This window comes from Microtus pennsylvanicus, chromosome 5, assembly GCF_037038515.1.
Source record: "Microtus pennsylvanicus isolate mMicPen1 chromosome 5, mMicPen1.hap1, whole genome shotgun sequence".
Lineage (NCBI taxonomy): Eukaryota > Metazoa > Chordata > Mammalia > Rodentia > Cricetidae > Microtus > Microtus pennsylvanicus.
The window spans coordinates 97,566,406-97,583,965 of NC_134583.1; the positions used below are offsets into that span (position 1 = coordinate 97,566,406).

At 42.5% G+C, this 17,560-nt stretch overlaps 1 protein-coding gene across 1 annotated transcript in view; it reads left to right on the plus strand.

Moving 5' to 3' along the window:
• Positions 1 to 4,293, plus strand: part of LOC142850286 (guanine nucleotide-binding protein G(q) subunit alpha) — a 235,972-nt gene extending 231,679 nt beyond the window's left edge. Inside the window, exon 7 of the mRNA XM_075973634.1 lies at positions 1,877 to 4,293. Within this exon, the coding sequence (XP_075829749.1) occupies positions 1,877 to 2,067 (191 nt within the window). The 3' untranslated portion in view covers positions 2,068 to 4,293. The remainder of the gene's footprint in view (positions 1 to 1,876) is intronic.
• Positions 4,294 to 17,560: the final 13,267 nt, after the last annotated feature.

Consider the following 17,560-nt stretch of genomic DNA (forward strand, 5'->3'; position numbering starts at 1 on the left):
GACATACAGGTGTGGACTTCACCTGTTACCAAAGTTTATTTTATCACTTTTTAAGTGACATCCAGGCTAGTAGCTGGTGATTTCACTTGGCATTCACTAAATGAGTATCAGTCAAGCATTCTGTTTGCTCATTGCTTATTTGTTACCTTCTTTTGCAAAACTGTCTTTTCAAGTCTTTTGTCCAGTTTTAATCAGGTTGTTTACTTTTTGTTGATACATATGAAATACTTATATGTCCTAGGTGCTAAATTCATATCAGGTATATGAATTATATATTTTTTTCATTTGATAATGTGATTTAATAGCAAAAGATTTTTAATTTTTATTTATTTTTATTTTATATGCATTGGTGTTTTGCCTGTGTGTATGTCTACATGAAAAATGTCAGATTCCCCTGGAACTGGAGTTGTAGATGGTTGCTAACTGCCATGTGGGTTGCTGGGAATTGAACCCTGATCCTCTAGAACAACAGCCAGTGCTCTTAACAACTAAGCAATCTTTCCAGCCCCACAAAAGCTTTTTTTTTTTAATTTTGACAAAGTCCTGTTTATTTTTCCTTTTACTGCTTCTGCATTGGGGTTGTATCTAAAAATCGACTACAAAATTATTATGCAAGTGTGCTTGCTTTTTTTTTTGTCAGTTTAACATATGCTAGGGACATCTTGAAAAAAGGACCCTTAATTGAGAAAATACCTCCATCAGATTGGCCTGTAAGCCAATTCAGAGGGCATTTTCTTGATTGATCTTGGGCCCAGCGTGCCATGGATGCTGCCATTGCCAGGCAGGCAGTCCTTGGTTGTATGGAAAAGCAGCTGAGCAAGCCATGATGAATAGGATAGTAAGCAGCCCTCCTCCATGGCCTCTGCTTCAGGTCCTGCCTCCAGGTTCCCGCCTGAAATTCCTGCCCAGACTTTTCTTCATAATAGACTACAAGCTGAACTACACCTTCCCTCCCCAGATTGCTGTGGTCTGTTTATCACTGTAATAAAAAGCAACAAGGACAAAAAAAATGTTTGCATTTCATTTCTGTTGATGTAATAAAATACCCTAACAAAAAGCAACTTAGGGGAGGAAAAAGGTTATGCGGCTTTCAAGTCTTAGAGTACAGTCCATCTTTGGGGGGAAATCAAAGCAGGAACGCAAGCAGGTAGTCATGCCACATTCATAGGCAAAAGCAAAGAGAATAAATGCATCTAGTTTATTTATTTATTTATTTATTTATTAAGGATTTCTGCCTCCCCCCTCATCCGCCTCCCATTTCCCTCCCCCTCCCCCGATCAAGTCACCCTCCCTCATCTGCTCAAAGAGCAATCTGGGTTCCCTGACCTGTGGGAAGCCCAAGGACCGCCCACCTCTATCCAGGTCTCCAAAGGTGAGCATCCAAACTGCCTAGGCTCCCCCAAAGCCAGTACGTGCAGTAGGATCAAAAACCCACTGCGATTGTTCCTGAGTTCTCAGTATTCCTCATTGTCCTCTATGTTCAGCTAGTCCAGATTTATCCCATGGTTTTTCAGACCCAGGACCCCACGCCTGGGGATTGGTGCCCCCACCTATGGGCTGAGTCTCCATACATCAATTAACAATCCTCCACAGACATCCCTGCAGACTGACCTGAACTAGATAATCTCTCAACTGAGACCCCCTTCTCGGGTGATCCTAAACTGTGGCAACTTGACATTTAAAACTAACCACCACAGGTTTCTAAGTTATCTAAATAAAACCATCAGGGGGCAATGGATGAGGTATAGGAAATATCATGTAAGAAAGTGCAAACCAGTGCATACAGATAGGGCATACACAATGTGTGCTGATTGAACAGAAGAACAAATGTGTAATGGATCACATAACAAACTCTTGGCTTCTTCTCTCTTGGCAGGACCCCAGAGAGATGCCCAGGCAGCTCGAGAGTTCATCCTGAAGATGTTCGTGGACCTGAACCCCGACAGTGACAAAATTATCTATTCCCACTTCACCTGCGCCACAGACACCGAGAACATCCGCTTCGTCTTTGCCGCCGTCAAGGACACCATCCTGCAGCTGAACCTGAAGGAGTACAATCTGGTCTAACCATGCCTCCCAGAAACCGTTCTTCCCTTCCCTGTGGGCTGTTGAAGATAACCAAGAAGGACTGTATTTCTGTGGAAAACAATTTGCATAATACTAATTTATTGCCGTCCTGGACTCTGTGAGCGTGTCCACAGAGCTGTAGTAAATATTATGATTTTATTTAAACTATTCAGAGGAAACAGAATGCTGAAGTACAGTCCCAGCACATTTCCTCTCTCTCTTTTTTTTTGAGGCAAAACTTGTGACTCGATGTATTTTAAATTTTCAGTCACTCATTCACAATATGAAAGCACTCCTACCGTTTGTGTTTCTCTCTCTCTCTCTCTCTCTCTCTCTCTCTCTCTCTCTCTCTCTCTCTCTCTCTCTCTCCATTCCTTTCCATCTCCCTCCTCCCTTCTTTTCCGTTGACCAAAACAAAGCTGATTTTTCTTGTTCCTGTTCCATACCCCCTACTGATTTTGTTTTCTCATCTTAATGGATTTTACCCTGTGCCATTCTTGTTGAGTGATGCAGTCAGGACAGTGTCATTCGATTGAAGTCACCTTACGTCAGCTTCATTTAACAGTGGTTGTACTGAAGGCGTGTATGTATTACTACTATGGTTCTAACGTGTCTCTGGATGCACATCACATCTAGTATTTCTTTTTCAATGCATACATGTGTGTGTATATATATATTGTCTTGTCTCACTTGGACTAGGACAGCAGGTGCCCATTGATGGTCAAGAATCTTATATTCTGGGTACAGAACTTCAGCCATAGCTGGGTTGTTCAGAGGAATGTCTGGAAGTCAGAGTGTGTGCTTACAGGCTGTGAAGGAGTCCTTGCTACTGCAGTCCATGTGCCATGTCCTTCTCTTTCTTGCTTCCTTTTGTTTCTCTTCAGGTTTTTCACCCTCTCTGTAAACCACAGATGCCAAATGATATGCCAACAGACACTACATTCCCCAGTGCTGCTGCCAGAACCGCCTCGAGTCTATTCATTTTCTGTTTGTTTCCAGCTCTCCTTCCCTCCGGTCCCTTTTGTGTTTGGGCCATAATTTTAAAATAATTTTTGCTATGGGTATGTTTTGCCAAAGCCGGATTTTTATAAGACAAAATAAATCAAGAATTTAAACAGTAAAAGCCAGCGTCTCAACATGTAAGCATTAAGACAGTACAGCGAGGTTGACAGCTGGGTGTGAACCGGAAACACACATTGCCAAACAATTGCTAACTGAACCGCTTCTCATGGTCCGTTCTTTCTTTGCCCTTACAAAGTCAGTGCCAGTGTCCAGATGAGCAGTATAGAAAACTACCCTATGTGGTTTGTCATGAGAGCTGTTCACATCTCTTTACTGGCACCAGTGTTATTAGCTCTTTATGTTCTTTAAGTTTGAGTGAGTTTGCCAAGAACACTGGTTGATAGCATTATCCTGTAACTTTGATTTGGGGGGAAAAGTGAGCTTGTTTCACCATGTTCAAGGGTCTTCTTGAACTGGTCACTTGGACTTAAGGAAGATTTGTGGATTTTTTTTCTTCAAAAGTCACCGCTCAGTGTTCTGTCAAGCATGTATTTATGTAACGATTACACTAGGAGAAATGTTTGGAATTCTCCGTGTGCAGTTTGTCAGCAGATGCGAACAGTGCTGACCATGTGTGAGTGAGCCTGTCACACAGCCCACATTGCTATGTGAGTTCAGTAGAAGGTGATTGCTCTAAGGCTGCTGGGAAGTTAGACCACAATGCTGGTCTCACTAGTGCCTGGCCCTAGTCTAAACTCCCATATCAATCACTTTTTCTTGAATAATGAAGGGGAGAGAGAGTGAGCAGCTTACTGTATGAGCACTGAAATTGCTGACTCGTAATGAAGTGTTTTACTCTCCCAGCCCCAAACAACACAGCTTACTTTTTTATCCCTTGCTCTAGAAAGCACCTGTAATTTAATTAACAGACTGCCTGTAGGTATAGTGCAATTATGAATGTTCTGATTGTTGTACATACATCTCTCTTAATATTGCAGCATCCATACTGGCTTTGTAATCATTAATTTTTGGCAGATTGAATGTGCTGTATTGATATGTATCTATGTAATTGTATTGTATGTCTTGTAGCTAATTCACATTTTGAATAATGTTATTTTATTTACTTTTTTTAAGAGAGGAGAATGTAAATTTGTCAGTTTATTTCTGACTAGGGATATTTTTTTCCATTTAGAAAAGAAGAAGAAAAAAACCCTTATTATCGTACAGAGCGGTACTAGCATTGTGCTGTCTAAAATCATTTGCACATTCCTGAGTAGAGGTGTGCTGACCTAAGACCCAAAGGTGATTTCATAGCAAATACACAACATCCGTCGGAGCTTTTATACAAACACGGAGACCAACTTTGTAGACCTTTTGCCATTTGACCTGGGGTTGGAATATGAGCTTTTATACGATTCATATTCTTATTTGGCAAATGCACAGTTTAGCATTACCTCTCTGGTGGCCTTTATTAGAAAGGCAGTTTTAGAAGCTATTGTGATCCACTAGGGAAATGTTTTATCAGCTAGAGAACACTGCTTGCCTAAAAGAGGGCAACCTTAAATTTGGTGCAGCAAAAAACAAAAACAAAAAACAAAAAAAAACAAAAAACAAAAACAAAACAAAAAAAGAAAAAACCAAAAAAAAAAAAAGAAAAAAGTAACATTTGATGGCCTACAGTGTATAGAGAAAACCTCATCACAGGATCGTGAGTGTTAACCGTCCTAGGGAACCGTGCTATTCTATTTAACAGAGCCGTAGTAGATGTAGTTGAGTCATCCTGGTCTCAAGCTCAGAGCTGCTGAGCAAAGCAGGGAAGGTCGCCACGTTGTCTTTGTGAATCGGGGATGGAACTTGCTATGCAGAAGTGAAGTTTGTGGCTTCGCTGCTCATCCTGGGGTGCATGACAGGATCCCTTCTCTTGAGAAAGGAAAACATTGATCACCCTAACCGCAGTGATGCCTCGACACCTAATTGTATCCACACTAGTCAATGAAGCTAAAAATAATTTTTGTTGTTGTTTCTTGTTTGGGGTTTTATTGAAGGGGTGAGGGGCGGGAAGGGCTTCTCAGTTTTGTACAAAACCAAGTTTACTCATGCTCTCTCCTCTTGTGATTGCAAGCGCTCTAAGCTGCGGCACTGACTCCTGGCGTTGATGCTCTAGATAACGGAGGTTTGTGGGGAGATCATGGCGACTCGGGCATGTCTTTCCGCAGCATACCAAGGCAAACAGCCATCTCGTCAGCCACTCAGCACATCACAGTGTGCCGTTTACAGATGATGTCTCCCACCCACAGAGAATCCCTGTTTGTAAATTGAAGGTTTATAATATGCCTTACAGAGCTTAATTCAGAAGTCTGTGCCTCATACCTGAAACAAAGGGAAGAAACAGGCCCATGCGAAAGTCAGTAAGTCCCATAGAACCAGTTGGGTTTTCCTTACCATTTCCTTCGGAAAAGCTCTGTTGAGTGTCCTGAGTAGCTGGGAAATTCTTAGGAACCTGCATATGTTGTTTACCGGCAGGTGGCACAGGCGATATTTAAAGAGTACCTGGAACGTGGGGGCTTGGGGGTTTTGTTTTTGTTTTGTTTTGTTTAATTTAGATTACATTAGCAGGCCTAATAGTTTTAAAAGGTAATTCAGCCAAAGGGCAATTTACTTTTTGTACTTCAGACTTATATTGATTGTCAAGTTGTACGAATTGTAATTTAAAAATTTATACTGCCACTTGATTGTAAATTTTAGTTGTCTTAAGTGGGAATTGATGAAAAGCTGTTTATGCTGGATTTGGGTCAAAATGACTTGATTATTTGCAAAAAAATAAAAATACTAATGGGAAGAAAGGGCTGCACAATAAGATACTGCAAGACTCAGGTCTTGGTTGGAAATTCCTCAGATCCCCTCAGATGACCCCGTGCCCCTTTGTTTTCAGTTTCTCAAAGAGCGAATGAAGTGAAATATAGCAGAATGTTAACCCATATAAAAATAAAGTGTACCCAAATATTGTAATGTATATTGCTCCTCTTCTTAAAATTAAATAATGGTATCAAGCCACTCAAGTGGTAATTGACAGCATCTCAGTTGATACAAATCAGGTGTGCTTGGGCGTACTTTCATATTTTATTCCAAAGAGAAATCTTTGGTTAGACACGCATAAAAAAAATGGAAGCGAATAATGTGTGTTTATCCGTCCTTGCACACGTCCAGCATATGCAGCGTTACTAGATGTCCTGGTACTTGTATCTTTGGGATTCCATTTGGGTTCTAGACAATTAGGAGAAATAAATGGCTTGGTTGTATGTGATGCCGCAGAGGTTTGGGGAGCCAGACACCCGCCATCCCACAGATAGCTTACTGAGCCTCTGTCTTTCTCAAAATAATGCTGTCTCTGCTATCTCCCCAAAGCCACCACCCTTCCATAACATCCTTCTAGAATCATCTGTCTGTTCAGAGTATGCATACACACCTGGTGCACAGTATGTGCTCAGATACTATGTCCTCCCACCCTCTCCTATCTGCCATGGTGTCTCCATCGCCATAAAATTTGATTACATGCTACAAAAACAGCTCTTTTTAAAATTTGGATCTTACTTAAAGGAATTCTAGATTTCATACAAGCTTTGACAGGAAGAAAATACAGGGAGAAAGATTGTTCAGTAAGCTATTTTTAGGGTTAGGAAGGAAAGTGGGAAAACTCTAACGTTTGTCTGGTCACTTTCACTAAAACCCATTTCTGGTGGATTTCCTCCACAGACTATTTGCAGCCTCTGGCCAGACTCCGCATCCACCCTCGTGTTGGAAGCCCTGACTAGGTCTGTGTACTTAGAGAGTTTTGTCAAAAACATTTTTAACTTGCAGTATTTAAAAAAAAATCATATTTACTGTTCTTAAAATGTCATTCAAACGCATGTATTGTCTATTGTTTGGGGATGGGAACTAGTTTTGCAAAAAACACCTAATGTTGTATAATAATGCCCCAATGATCTTACTGGTTAAAAATACAGTATTTTTGGCCATAATTTTGTACTTCAGTATTCTTCATTCTGAGTTTTGCTTCCCCTGAAGTTGCCTAAGCCCCTCTGAGAATGCTGCTTATTATAGAAAGAATTGGAACACATCTTTACTTCCTTAACAAACTTCATAGGTCCCATGTGTCTTTCCAGAGTATGCAGATTTAATGGTTCTGAAAGCACACACACAGCCCTTTCCCATCTGTACCGTCAGAAATGTCAGTCCCTATAGTGCATGTATGTACTACTAGAACTTACCAGATGTGTTCTAAAGCCGGCCCTTGGTTAATTGTAATCCGTTGTTTGAGAACATGAGTAGCCATTCAGTACAGGTTTCTGCAGAGCGGCTCAGCCTCACCCTGTCAGGCATGCAACCCTCACCCCTTGCCCTAGATTGTTAGGCAGCACAGAATATGAGCCAGTGCAGAGTCCTGGCATGAGAGTTCTGTATCTGAATGCTGCCAGTAAGCAGGTCTCCAGATGGGAAAAGGACCTAGTCCAGATTCCCTTTGTGTCTGTGACACTGGGGACCACACACATCTGAGGCTTTGAGGACTACTAGGAACTAGCTTTTCTTTCTCTGGGAATCGAATTCATTTTAATTGTTCAAGAAAAGTGATCTAGATAGTCAACCTTGTTTTCCTTCCATGTTGAGGGAATTGGTACCAATCCCATGATACTAACTAGTTACTTATACATTGGCATCCCTTTGTTTCATTGTTGTGGTTAATTTAAAAAAAGAAAAAAAAATGGTATTGGCTCCAACTGCTAGAAAAAGCTGAGCCCAGGCCATTTTAACAGACCCCTGTTCCCAAGAGGTTCCTGAAAAACTAGGTCCTCGGTTTAAACTGGGCTTTTGTTGCTATTTTGGTTTGGTTTTTGGGTTTTTTTGTTTTTGGTTTTTCGAAACAGGGTTTCTCTGTAGCTTTGGGACCTGTCCTGGAACTAGCTCTGTAGACCAAACTCACAGAGATCCACCTGCCTCTGCCTCCTGAGTGCTGGGAATGACGGTGTGTGCCACCACTGCTCTGCTAAACTGGGTTTAAAATCCATGTTGCCTAGGAAAAACTGAAAAGATGTTTTCTGTTCAGTTCTCCTGCCTCAACACTATTGAAACGTGATCTGTGTTCATATCCTCTCTTCCTGTTTTCCTCAAGAGTGCAGTTCAAAGGCTAGAATATCTTTCTGCCTCGTTAACCTGAGGATGAAAATCAAATCAGTCTCTTTAATTGAGAAGGTAATTCCATTGAGCATGTTAACAGAAGTGAGTAGCCTCTTCTGTCCCTGCTTTGATGTCCCCTGCTGTTCTGTAGGGGTCTTTGTAATGTAGTGGACAGAACCTGACCAGAGGTGAAATTGTGACTGCCTGTCCAGTTAGCCCAGATGTGTGTATGATGTATCTTTAAAGCGTCTTCGGAAGTGAAGGACCAGGAAAAGATGCAGGGGAAAGTGAGACTTGAACAACTCTTGCTCTCTGCAAGTGGGGCCTCCACACTACGCCCTGCGCTGGCAGCCAGGAAGCAAACACATCTAATATGTTGTCCTCATGAGATCCAGTTAGGGGTATCCAGAGGTGCAGGGCTTGTCAGGGCTGGAGTATCCGTGCTTATTCTGGAACCATAGCTACCATAACAAAAGTGGCCTGCTTTTCTTTTTGTGAGTTGTAGGAGGCCCGTTTCTGGGATATTCTAGTGAACAGTTAACAATAGAGACAGAACGACTGAGTTGTGCTGATTTTCATTGTATAAATATTCAGCCACACCCAATTTTACCTACCAGTGTGACAGGGACACTAACTATTGACTCTCTTGGGCTGCACCTGTCTGCTGCTCTCACGCCCTTTAGCCAGAGCCTTTCTGTGCACCGGAAGAAGGCCCATAGGCCAGGCTACCTGGCTCCCTCTTTTTATCGCTTCCTGTCAGGGCACTAATTACCAAAAAGCATGGTGCCGTATTCAGCATGGGCAGCTGTGGTAAAAAGAGAAAAACTTAGATTAAGGAATGGCAAGAATGGATAAGCAAGTACTGGAGGCTGGGCAGGAAGAATGCAAAGTTAGTTTGTGTGTGTACATACCTAAGCAGATAAGTCATTGTCTCCAACCCAAAGAAGGCCATAGAGAGCTGGTGTTGGTTGGGGTAGGACTTTAAACCCAAGTCTTTAAAAACATGATCTCTATGTAAGTCAGTACACGTATGAGCTCTAACCGTGATTTCCTCATAACATGCACATGCGTGCACAGAGGGAGGTCTGCTTACCCCTGTGGTAATGAGGAGTATTTTGACATGATTGACACAGGAAAGGATGGTAAAGTACTACTGACAACTAACTAAACTTTTTCTTCCCAGCCTTTCCTGGTGCCGTCTTTTCAAGACTGATTCCATACCTTGAGAAAGAACGCTTAAATTACAGCAAATTTTAAAATAGCTTTAACTTCTAAATTTTCTTTGTTTTGCTGAAGTGAGGGGGCTCGAACTCAGGGCCTTCCCTTTGCTAGCTAGGCAGGTGCTCTAGCACTCAACGGCATCCCTAGCCCCACAAAAAGCTTCCTAAACAACAGCGAATGGTAGGCAGGTGGGACTTCTGGCACTGAGGGCTGAGGCGGTGTAGAGGCAACAAAGACAGGTTGGAAAGACAAGAGAAAAGTCAGAGGCTGGATACAATCTCTGCAAAGGCCAGGCCTGCGGGTGCTGGGTGCACACTTCCTGCGCTGTTTCCGCTCCAGAAATAAAGCCATAGATTGCTTACTATCCACGAGGAGTGGTGAGTTTCCAGAATACCAGCTGGATTCCTTACAAATGCTCGCACAGAACATAACAACTGCACAAGTTCGAGGTTGTATTTTTGGATTATTTTCCCCTCCCCCAAGACAGGGTTTCTCTCTGTTACAGAGTTCCATCCTGGAACTGGCTCTGTAGGCCAGACTGGCCTGCTGAGTGCCGGGATTAAAGGTGTGCATCCCCACTGTTTGGCTATGTTTCTGGATTATTTTCAAAACTGCCGAGGGAGCCGGCCTTCTATATACAATGGTACACATTAGGTTGCTGTAAATAGGCCTTCCAGGGTCTCTACATTCTTCTATCTATCACTTCCTAATTACAATCCAGAAACCAGGATTGGCCACAGAACTATCAGGGTCAATCGAGTGATGAACTGATCACAGTGAAGGCTAAAAAAATACTTTGCCTTGAATGGACTCCCAGCTATAGTGCAAGTTGTGATCCAAGATTTGATGCCTGGGCCCCAGTGTGAAACGAAGTGTCAGAATATTCATGTTCTGAGTCACGATGCTTCTCATAGCCACAGGGGTAAGCAAGTCCCCCGTGTACATGTGTGTGCACATGCAGGGTGTCATGTTAAGATCAAAGGCCCGATGTTTTGGCTGCAATAAGCACGAGAGACACTGTCATGCCTGTACATTACTAGCAGAGCATTTTCTAAAGACAAGTTAGTTTTAATGTTGAAGAAACGTGATCAATATATTTCAGCCTTGTTTTCCTTCCACATCAAGGAACTGGCACTCCTTTCCGCCATCTGCCCATCCCAGGTCACTCTCTGGAATGAGCTCCCCACCTCCCTTGAGGAATCCCCAGTGGTACTAAACAAGCTTCCTCCTGGGAGACACCAAGACACTTTCTTGTTCTTTTTGGACAGAGGATGTTGTGGCAGATAAAGGCAAAGGGAAGAAAGGGTGTTTTGCTGGCAGACTTCTATTTCTCGCACACCAGTTCCCAAATAGCTGACACAGAGACTCAATGTCACTTATAAATGCTAGGCCAATAACTCAGGCTGTTACTAGCTCACTTGTACATTTAAATTGATTCTTATCTATTCCTTACCATATTTCATATCTATGCTTTGCCTTTTCTCAGTACAGCATGCCCATCTTTGCGTCTGCTCTTGACTCATCTATGAACTACCCATGTTACTTCTAACTGGATCGAGACTTCTCAGACCACGCGCCTTTTCTTCCCAGCATTCTCTCTGCCCCCCAAAAATCCTGCCTAGCTGTGGGCCAATCAGCTTTTTATTAACAACGAGAACAATGCATTTTCCCAGTGGACAGAGGATTATTCCACAGCATTGCTGAATTAATATATTGTCAGATACACTGAAACCGATTGCTAGAAGAAAGAGAAGTCTTGTATTTAAAAAGATTACAGGAGAGGAGCATTATCTAGACCATATTTTGAGACAGAATACTTAAAAATGATTCCCAAGTATTTTGGTGGTTATTAAAGTATATATGTCTTCAGGAACAGCAAATTAAAAAAAAAATCCTTCTAGGTCTTTGGTGGAAAGTTATTCAAGGACATCTCCATAAAATAAGCCATGCCCATGTTCCATGTTGCTGAAGTTGAAGTAAAATCAGGATGGGATGGAATAGGGTAAACCAACTTCTATGGAATTCAACACTAAGAAGTTAATTTAGTGATGTTAAATATAAGCAATTAAAGAAAACATCTGATGAAACCATTTTTCAGGAGGGAAAAATAGCATGTGGAAAAGTCATAGAAATCATACTATTAACTAAAAAAAAGCTAATACAAATAAGCCTATGTATAAATATACATACATACATAGTTTAAATGAAATTTTCTCATCTGGGTTGACAGTGCTCCTTTCAAGAGCCAAAGACCACCCAGAAAAAAAGAGAAAAAGAAACCAATACAAGGCATGAGAAGCCTTCTTTTGAGTTGTGGTTGTCCCAAAACATTACAGACTAATACTATTGTTCTTGGTTGGCCTTCCCAAAAAATGCAAAGTGGGTCCCTCCTGCTGAAGACACATGTACTTTAGGCACAGGGTCCAGATGCTCCTAAGCTGAAACTGACCTTAGCACCGCCTCCCTGAGGACTAAGTTTTATGGCAATAGGTGCCATGCAAGCTTCCAAAGGACAGAGGCAGCAAATAGTCCTACCCAGCTATGATGCCTATGAGCCAAAACAACAATCAACATAACAAGATAGCCCTAAGCATGCAGTAGTAGCTTACAGTAACCAACAGCTCTCTAATCGCATTTAAGACCTCTTGCTCAACGAAAGGGAACTCATCTCTGGTACTGGAAACCTAGCCAACTACCCACAGCTAGTAAAGACCACCTGCAACCACCATTTTACTAAGCCAACATAATCCCTAACGACACTCTAAATATTTGTCCTTATACCCACAGGTGAGTATAATATTCACCTCTCATCAAGAAAATTTCTCTATGCAAAAGATAGAGTCCATGATAGAAAACCATAACCAATTAAAATTCAGAGTTGTGAATCCCAGTCCCAGTGGATACATCTACAAAGCAATTCCTGAACCTCAGGATCAAGGAACATTTTGGAAGAGGGGGTGAAAAGATTCTAAGTCAGAGGATCAGATTTTTCTATGAGGTGCCAAAGCTACCCACATAAAGTCTTACCAACATGACTGCCTAAACATGAGTTGAATAAGGATGAACTCAATAGACATGTCAAAGTGGATGGGGAAAAGGCCAAGGAGCCTCAGCCCTACACAAAGGACTACAGAAAACCAAGGGATGCTGAGAGTGGGAGAAACAGTCATCCCCAGGGAAGAAGAGCACACCAACTGGCTATCCAGTACCAAATGGCCAGCCCTGAAAGCATACATGCTAATAACATTATACAGAGAAGGTCCATGTAGTAATATATATTATTTAGTAATACAACTATTATATATTATACATAATTATGCGTAACATATGTAAATTATACATGTTCCTAAATATACATATATGTGTATATACTTAGATATATGCATATAACAAAAATAAATGAAAAGGGGTCATGAATTTGAGAGAGCAAGAAAGAGTATATGGAAGGGTTTAGAAGGGAGGAGAGGCAAGGTAAAATGATGTAATTAGATCATCTCAAAAATAAAAATTTAAATCTTACATTTCAATTAACCACTTAGCCTCTATGCTAACTTCTTGAAACCATCAGATTGGACAAAATGAACGGCTAATGCATGCTGTTTATAAGGAGCACACTGAAGAGAAACAGATGGTCCAAGTAAAGGAGACCCTGACTTCCACCAGTGTTATCCCCTAATACAAGCAAAAGCCTGACTGAAAAACAACTCTTAGGTCTGTCAGACTGAGACCACTGTTGTATTGCCCTCACCACCAAACCCCACCATTATGCTCAAATGGAGAAAGATAGCAACAAAGATGAGGCACAACTTACCGAGCAAATGCTGCCAAAGCCAGCACCAAGTGTTGAATCACTAGGAGATTACTAGCCAACTAATGGAACATTTGAGTCAAAACTTCAAGCAGGGGACATACTTTTTGTGAGCTAAACTCCTCCGTCTTGACCCACAACCATACTGTAAAGATCTGAGACTCTCTTCAGGATGAGGAAAAACACTGCTTTGATGTATAGGAGAACAATTTGTATTTCACAAGTTTGCAGATCTTTCCTAGATCATATTAGGGTTTTTATTAGAGCCTAATTAAACTTTAGGAAGGAAAATACCCAATTGGCTGCCCTGACCCACCTGAGACAAGAACACAGGCAGGTAAGAAGCCCATAGCCCAGAGGTAGAGACCCATAAGAAGACTGAGATCTAATCAGAAAGCCCTCATCCCCACCCTGTCACACACACCCACCACATCAGTAAAACCTACCCCAATTCATGGTGTCCAGATTGGAAAAACAAACTAACAGAAAAAACAATTCCCTGGCTTAATGCTAAAAGGCAGATCTGGGTGAGGTAGTTTATGGAGGCAGAGCAAGTATCAAATCCAACTCAGATATGGCAAGGAAGTCAGAGTTATTGGAGTGAAAGCTGAAAATGATGACTATTCTGTGTTGTCAGGGTTTCTGTCCTGCCCAGTTCCCACAATCGTTGAGTCCCAAAGAAATCACACAGAGGTCTACATTAACTATAAACTGATTGGCCCATTAGCTCAGGCTTCTTATTAACTCTTATATTAGCCCATTATTCTTGTCTATTATTCAGCATGGCAGTCGCATCTTGCTTCTTCTGTGGTGGGATCACAACTGCAGAGGGCTTCCTTCTTCCCAGAATTCTCCTGTTCTCATTGACCCGTGTCTACTTCCTGTCTGGTTGTCCCACCTATACTTCCTGCCTGGCTACTGGACAATCAGTGTTTATTTAAAATATAATTGACAGAATACAGACCGTGGTCCCACACCAATTCTGCCTACTTATGTCAAGTTGACACAGCTAGGGTCATCATAGGGGAGGGAGCCTCAATTGAGAAAATCCCTCTATAAGCAATCCTATAGGACATTTCTTTCCTTCCTTCCTTCCTTCCTTCCTTCCTTCCTTCCTTCCTTTATCCTTCCTTCCTTTTTTCCTTCCTTCCTTCCTTCCTTCCTTCCTTCCTCCTCCTCTTCTTCTTTTCCTTCTTTTTGGCTTTTTGAGACAGGGTTTCTCCAAATAGCCCTAGCTGTAGACTACCCTGGCCTCAAATTTAAAGAGATCCACCTACCTCTGCCTTTCGAGTGCTGGAATTAAAGGCATGCACCACTTTCTTATATAGTGATTATTTTGGGCAAGGCTGCTCCATTGTGGGTTGTGCTATCCCTAGGCTAGCTCTTCTGCTTTTTTAAAAAAGCAGACTGGGCAAGCAATGTGGGGCAAGGCAGTAAGCAGTACTCCTCCATGGCCTCTGCATCAACTCCTGCCTCCAGGTTCATGCCCTGCTTGAGTTCTTGTCCTCCTGACTTCCATACAAATTGGAAGTGTGGCCAAATAACACCCCCACACTCCACAACTTGCTTTTGGTCATGATTTTCCATCATAGTAATAGAAACCCTAAGACAATGACTGATATGTTATGGACTTTTAACCAAAAAAAAGGAACAACATGACGATTGATGGATAAGGTAAGCTTTGAGACTAAAGCAACAGACATAATAACCAAAAAGCAAAGTAAAGCTAGCTTGGTCTACATAGTGAGTTCCTATCTCAAAAAACAAAACAAAAGTGTATGATGCATGCATATACAATATTTTGGGGGAATGGAATTTTCTAAAACCATGTTAGATGCTCATGTTGAACTCTATCCTTCAGGCATGACACAGAGATCCTCTTAAAATTGGGTCTATCAGGGCTGGAGAGATGGCTCAGAGGTTAAGAGCACTGACTGCTCTTCCAGAGGTCCTGAGTTCAATTCCCAGCAACCACATGGTGGCTCACAGTCATCTGTAATGAGATCTGGTGCCCTCTTCTGGCCAGCAAACATACAGACAGACAGAACACCATATACATAATAAATAAATCAATCTTTTTTTTAAAAAAAAAAAAAAGAATGTATTGCTCTTTTTTAAAAAATGGGTCTATTAGCCCCTGAATTGGTGGGACAAGCTCGTAAGAAGAGTCACTCACTACCTCCTGTGCCCCGCCACCAGCTTTATGTAATCCTTCCCAAGGAAACAAAATCCCAGGAGGTGCTGGAAGAGAAAGGGTGAAAAGCTTGCTGGAAGGGCGCTCCGCGTATGGGAGGTCATTGCCCTGAGGTGGGACTTTCCTACCACGCTGCTGTCTTAGGGCCATCTACGCCCTTGTCATTCTTTCCCCATGCTGCTCTCAGCCCAACACCCTCATTCCTTCACCAAGCTAGACTTCGATGGAATTGTTTCCTTAGTCTGTCCTTGTCCTTGTCTGGAGTGAACAGACATTTGTTCAGGTCTTGGTCAGGAAAAGTGGCGGCAGAAAATGTGGCACCTGGACAAGGACATGACAGAAGCAAACATGAATGAGAAGGGCAGTTTCATTGTCTCTGCCCTGGGTGATGAGATGACGTGCAACTGTATCGAAGCTGCTTCAAGGTGGAGCGTCTGCAGGGGCAGTTCCCTTGTGGCTGTTCTCCATGGAGTAGTGTGGCCCCTACTGCAGCACCAACTGCAGGGGTCCAAATATGAGACACACAACTGAAGGTTAGCTGTCTTGCCCTGAGGGAGAGTCTCTGGGGAAATGGACCGTTTTAATCTATGTCCTTTGAGGTTGCACACCTTGATAAATATGACCCATCAAAGAGAAAGAGAGAGATCAAAAGCCATGTGATGGGCCAGGGGCGGGATTGCGGTCACTGAGAACAGGTGTGTGGGTTGTGAGGCAGCTGCACTGGGAGTCACTCCCTCGCAGAAGGTCGTAATGTTAGCAGGGAGCTTACATCTATCAACTCGCCACCTTTCAGCATCTTTAAAGAAACGAAGAAACAAATTGGTAATAGAAAAGGGATTTCTTTTTTTTTGGCCAGACCAGGAAGAAGATTCCTCATTTCTGTCAGTGCCGTCTCAGAGTCTGTGAGACCCTGGAACACAGAGCCAGGATGGCAGTTGAGAGTGAGAACAGCCCTGATCCTCTTAGCCTTTAGCTAGCCTGCCCAGGCCAGGGCAGGAGAGGGTGATCCACTGAGGCCAGGGACCCCCCAAAGTCCATGGATGAGGAAGCAGGAAGGTTCCTGGAGAGTTATTGTGGAACACAGAGAGCAAAACAAGATAGTGCCTCCCATCCACGGCACTGGAGTCAAGGTCTGAAGAGACGAGAGAACTGATGAGATCTTCCCATGCTGGGCTGAGCCCTGCTAACAGTCCCCCCCTCCCCCCAGAAACTAGTTAGTCTCAGGATCCCAAGACCACCAGCCCAGGGATGGCACCACCAACCATGGGCAAGGCCCTGTCCCGTCAGAAACTCATTAAGAAAATGTCTTACAGCCAGAGCTTATGGAGACATTGTTTCAGTTAAAGTTCCCTCCTTTCAGATAACTGTAGTTTGTGTTGACAGAAGACACACATAACCCAGCGTACCGGGCATGAAGACCAGAGCTCTGATCCTCATGGCAATGTAATAAATAAATAAATAAATAAATAAGCCAGGAATAGTGTCATGTGCTTCTAATCCCACCACTGCGGAAGCGGGACAGGCAGATCCTTGGAGTTCAGTGCCCTAGCTAGCCTAAGTCTGCAGGCTTAGGATCAGTGTGGTGGAAGACTTTGTCTCAAAAACGAGGTGGATAAACTCCCAATGACACAGGTTGACCTCTGGGCTCTGCATGCACACTTACAAAATGTCCAGATTTCACCTAAAGCTCAATCATCATGCTAAGAACCAGGAGTATCTCAAAATAAATGAAAAGTAACAACTGAGAGATGCCAACACCAAGATATTAGCTATCAACAATGTAAAGGGATCAAACATGAAAATGTTCCAATGATCAACTAAAAATAACTTACAGCAAGAAAAAAATCTCGAGATAGAGACAACCTCACTGAATAAATAAGAAGTAGAGTGAAATTTTTACAACCTAAAACCACCAAATACTGAACTAAAAACACAGCTGAAAACTCTGAACAACAAAATGGGAGCCAGAGGCCAGAAGTATTGCTTAGCAGCTGGGCACGTGCTTACCTTGCACAAGTCCTGGGTTTGGTTGCACAGAGAGAGGTGGGGAAAAACAGAAGAGAAGGCAACCACTTATAACTAGTAAGTAGGCTCAT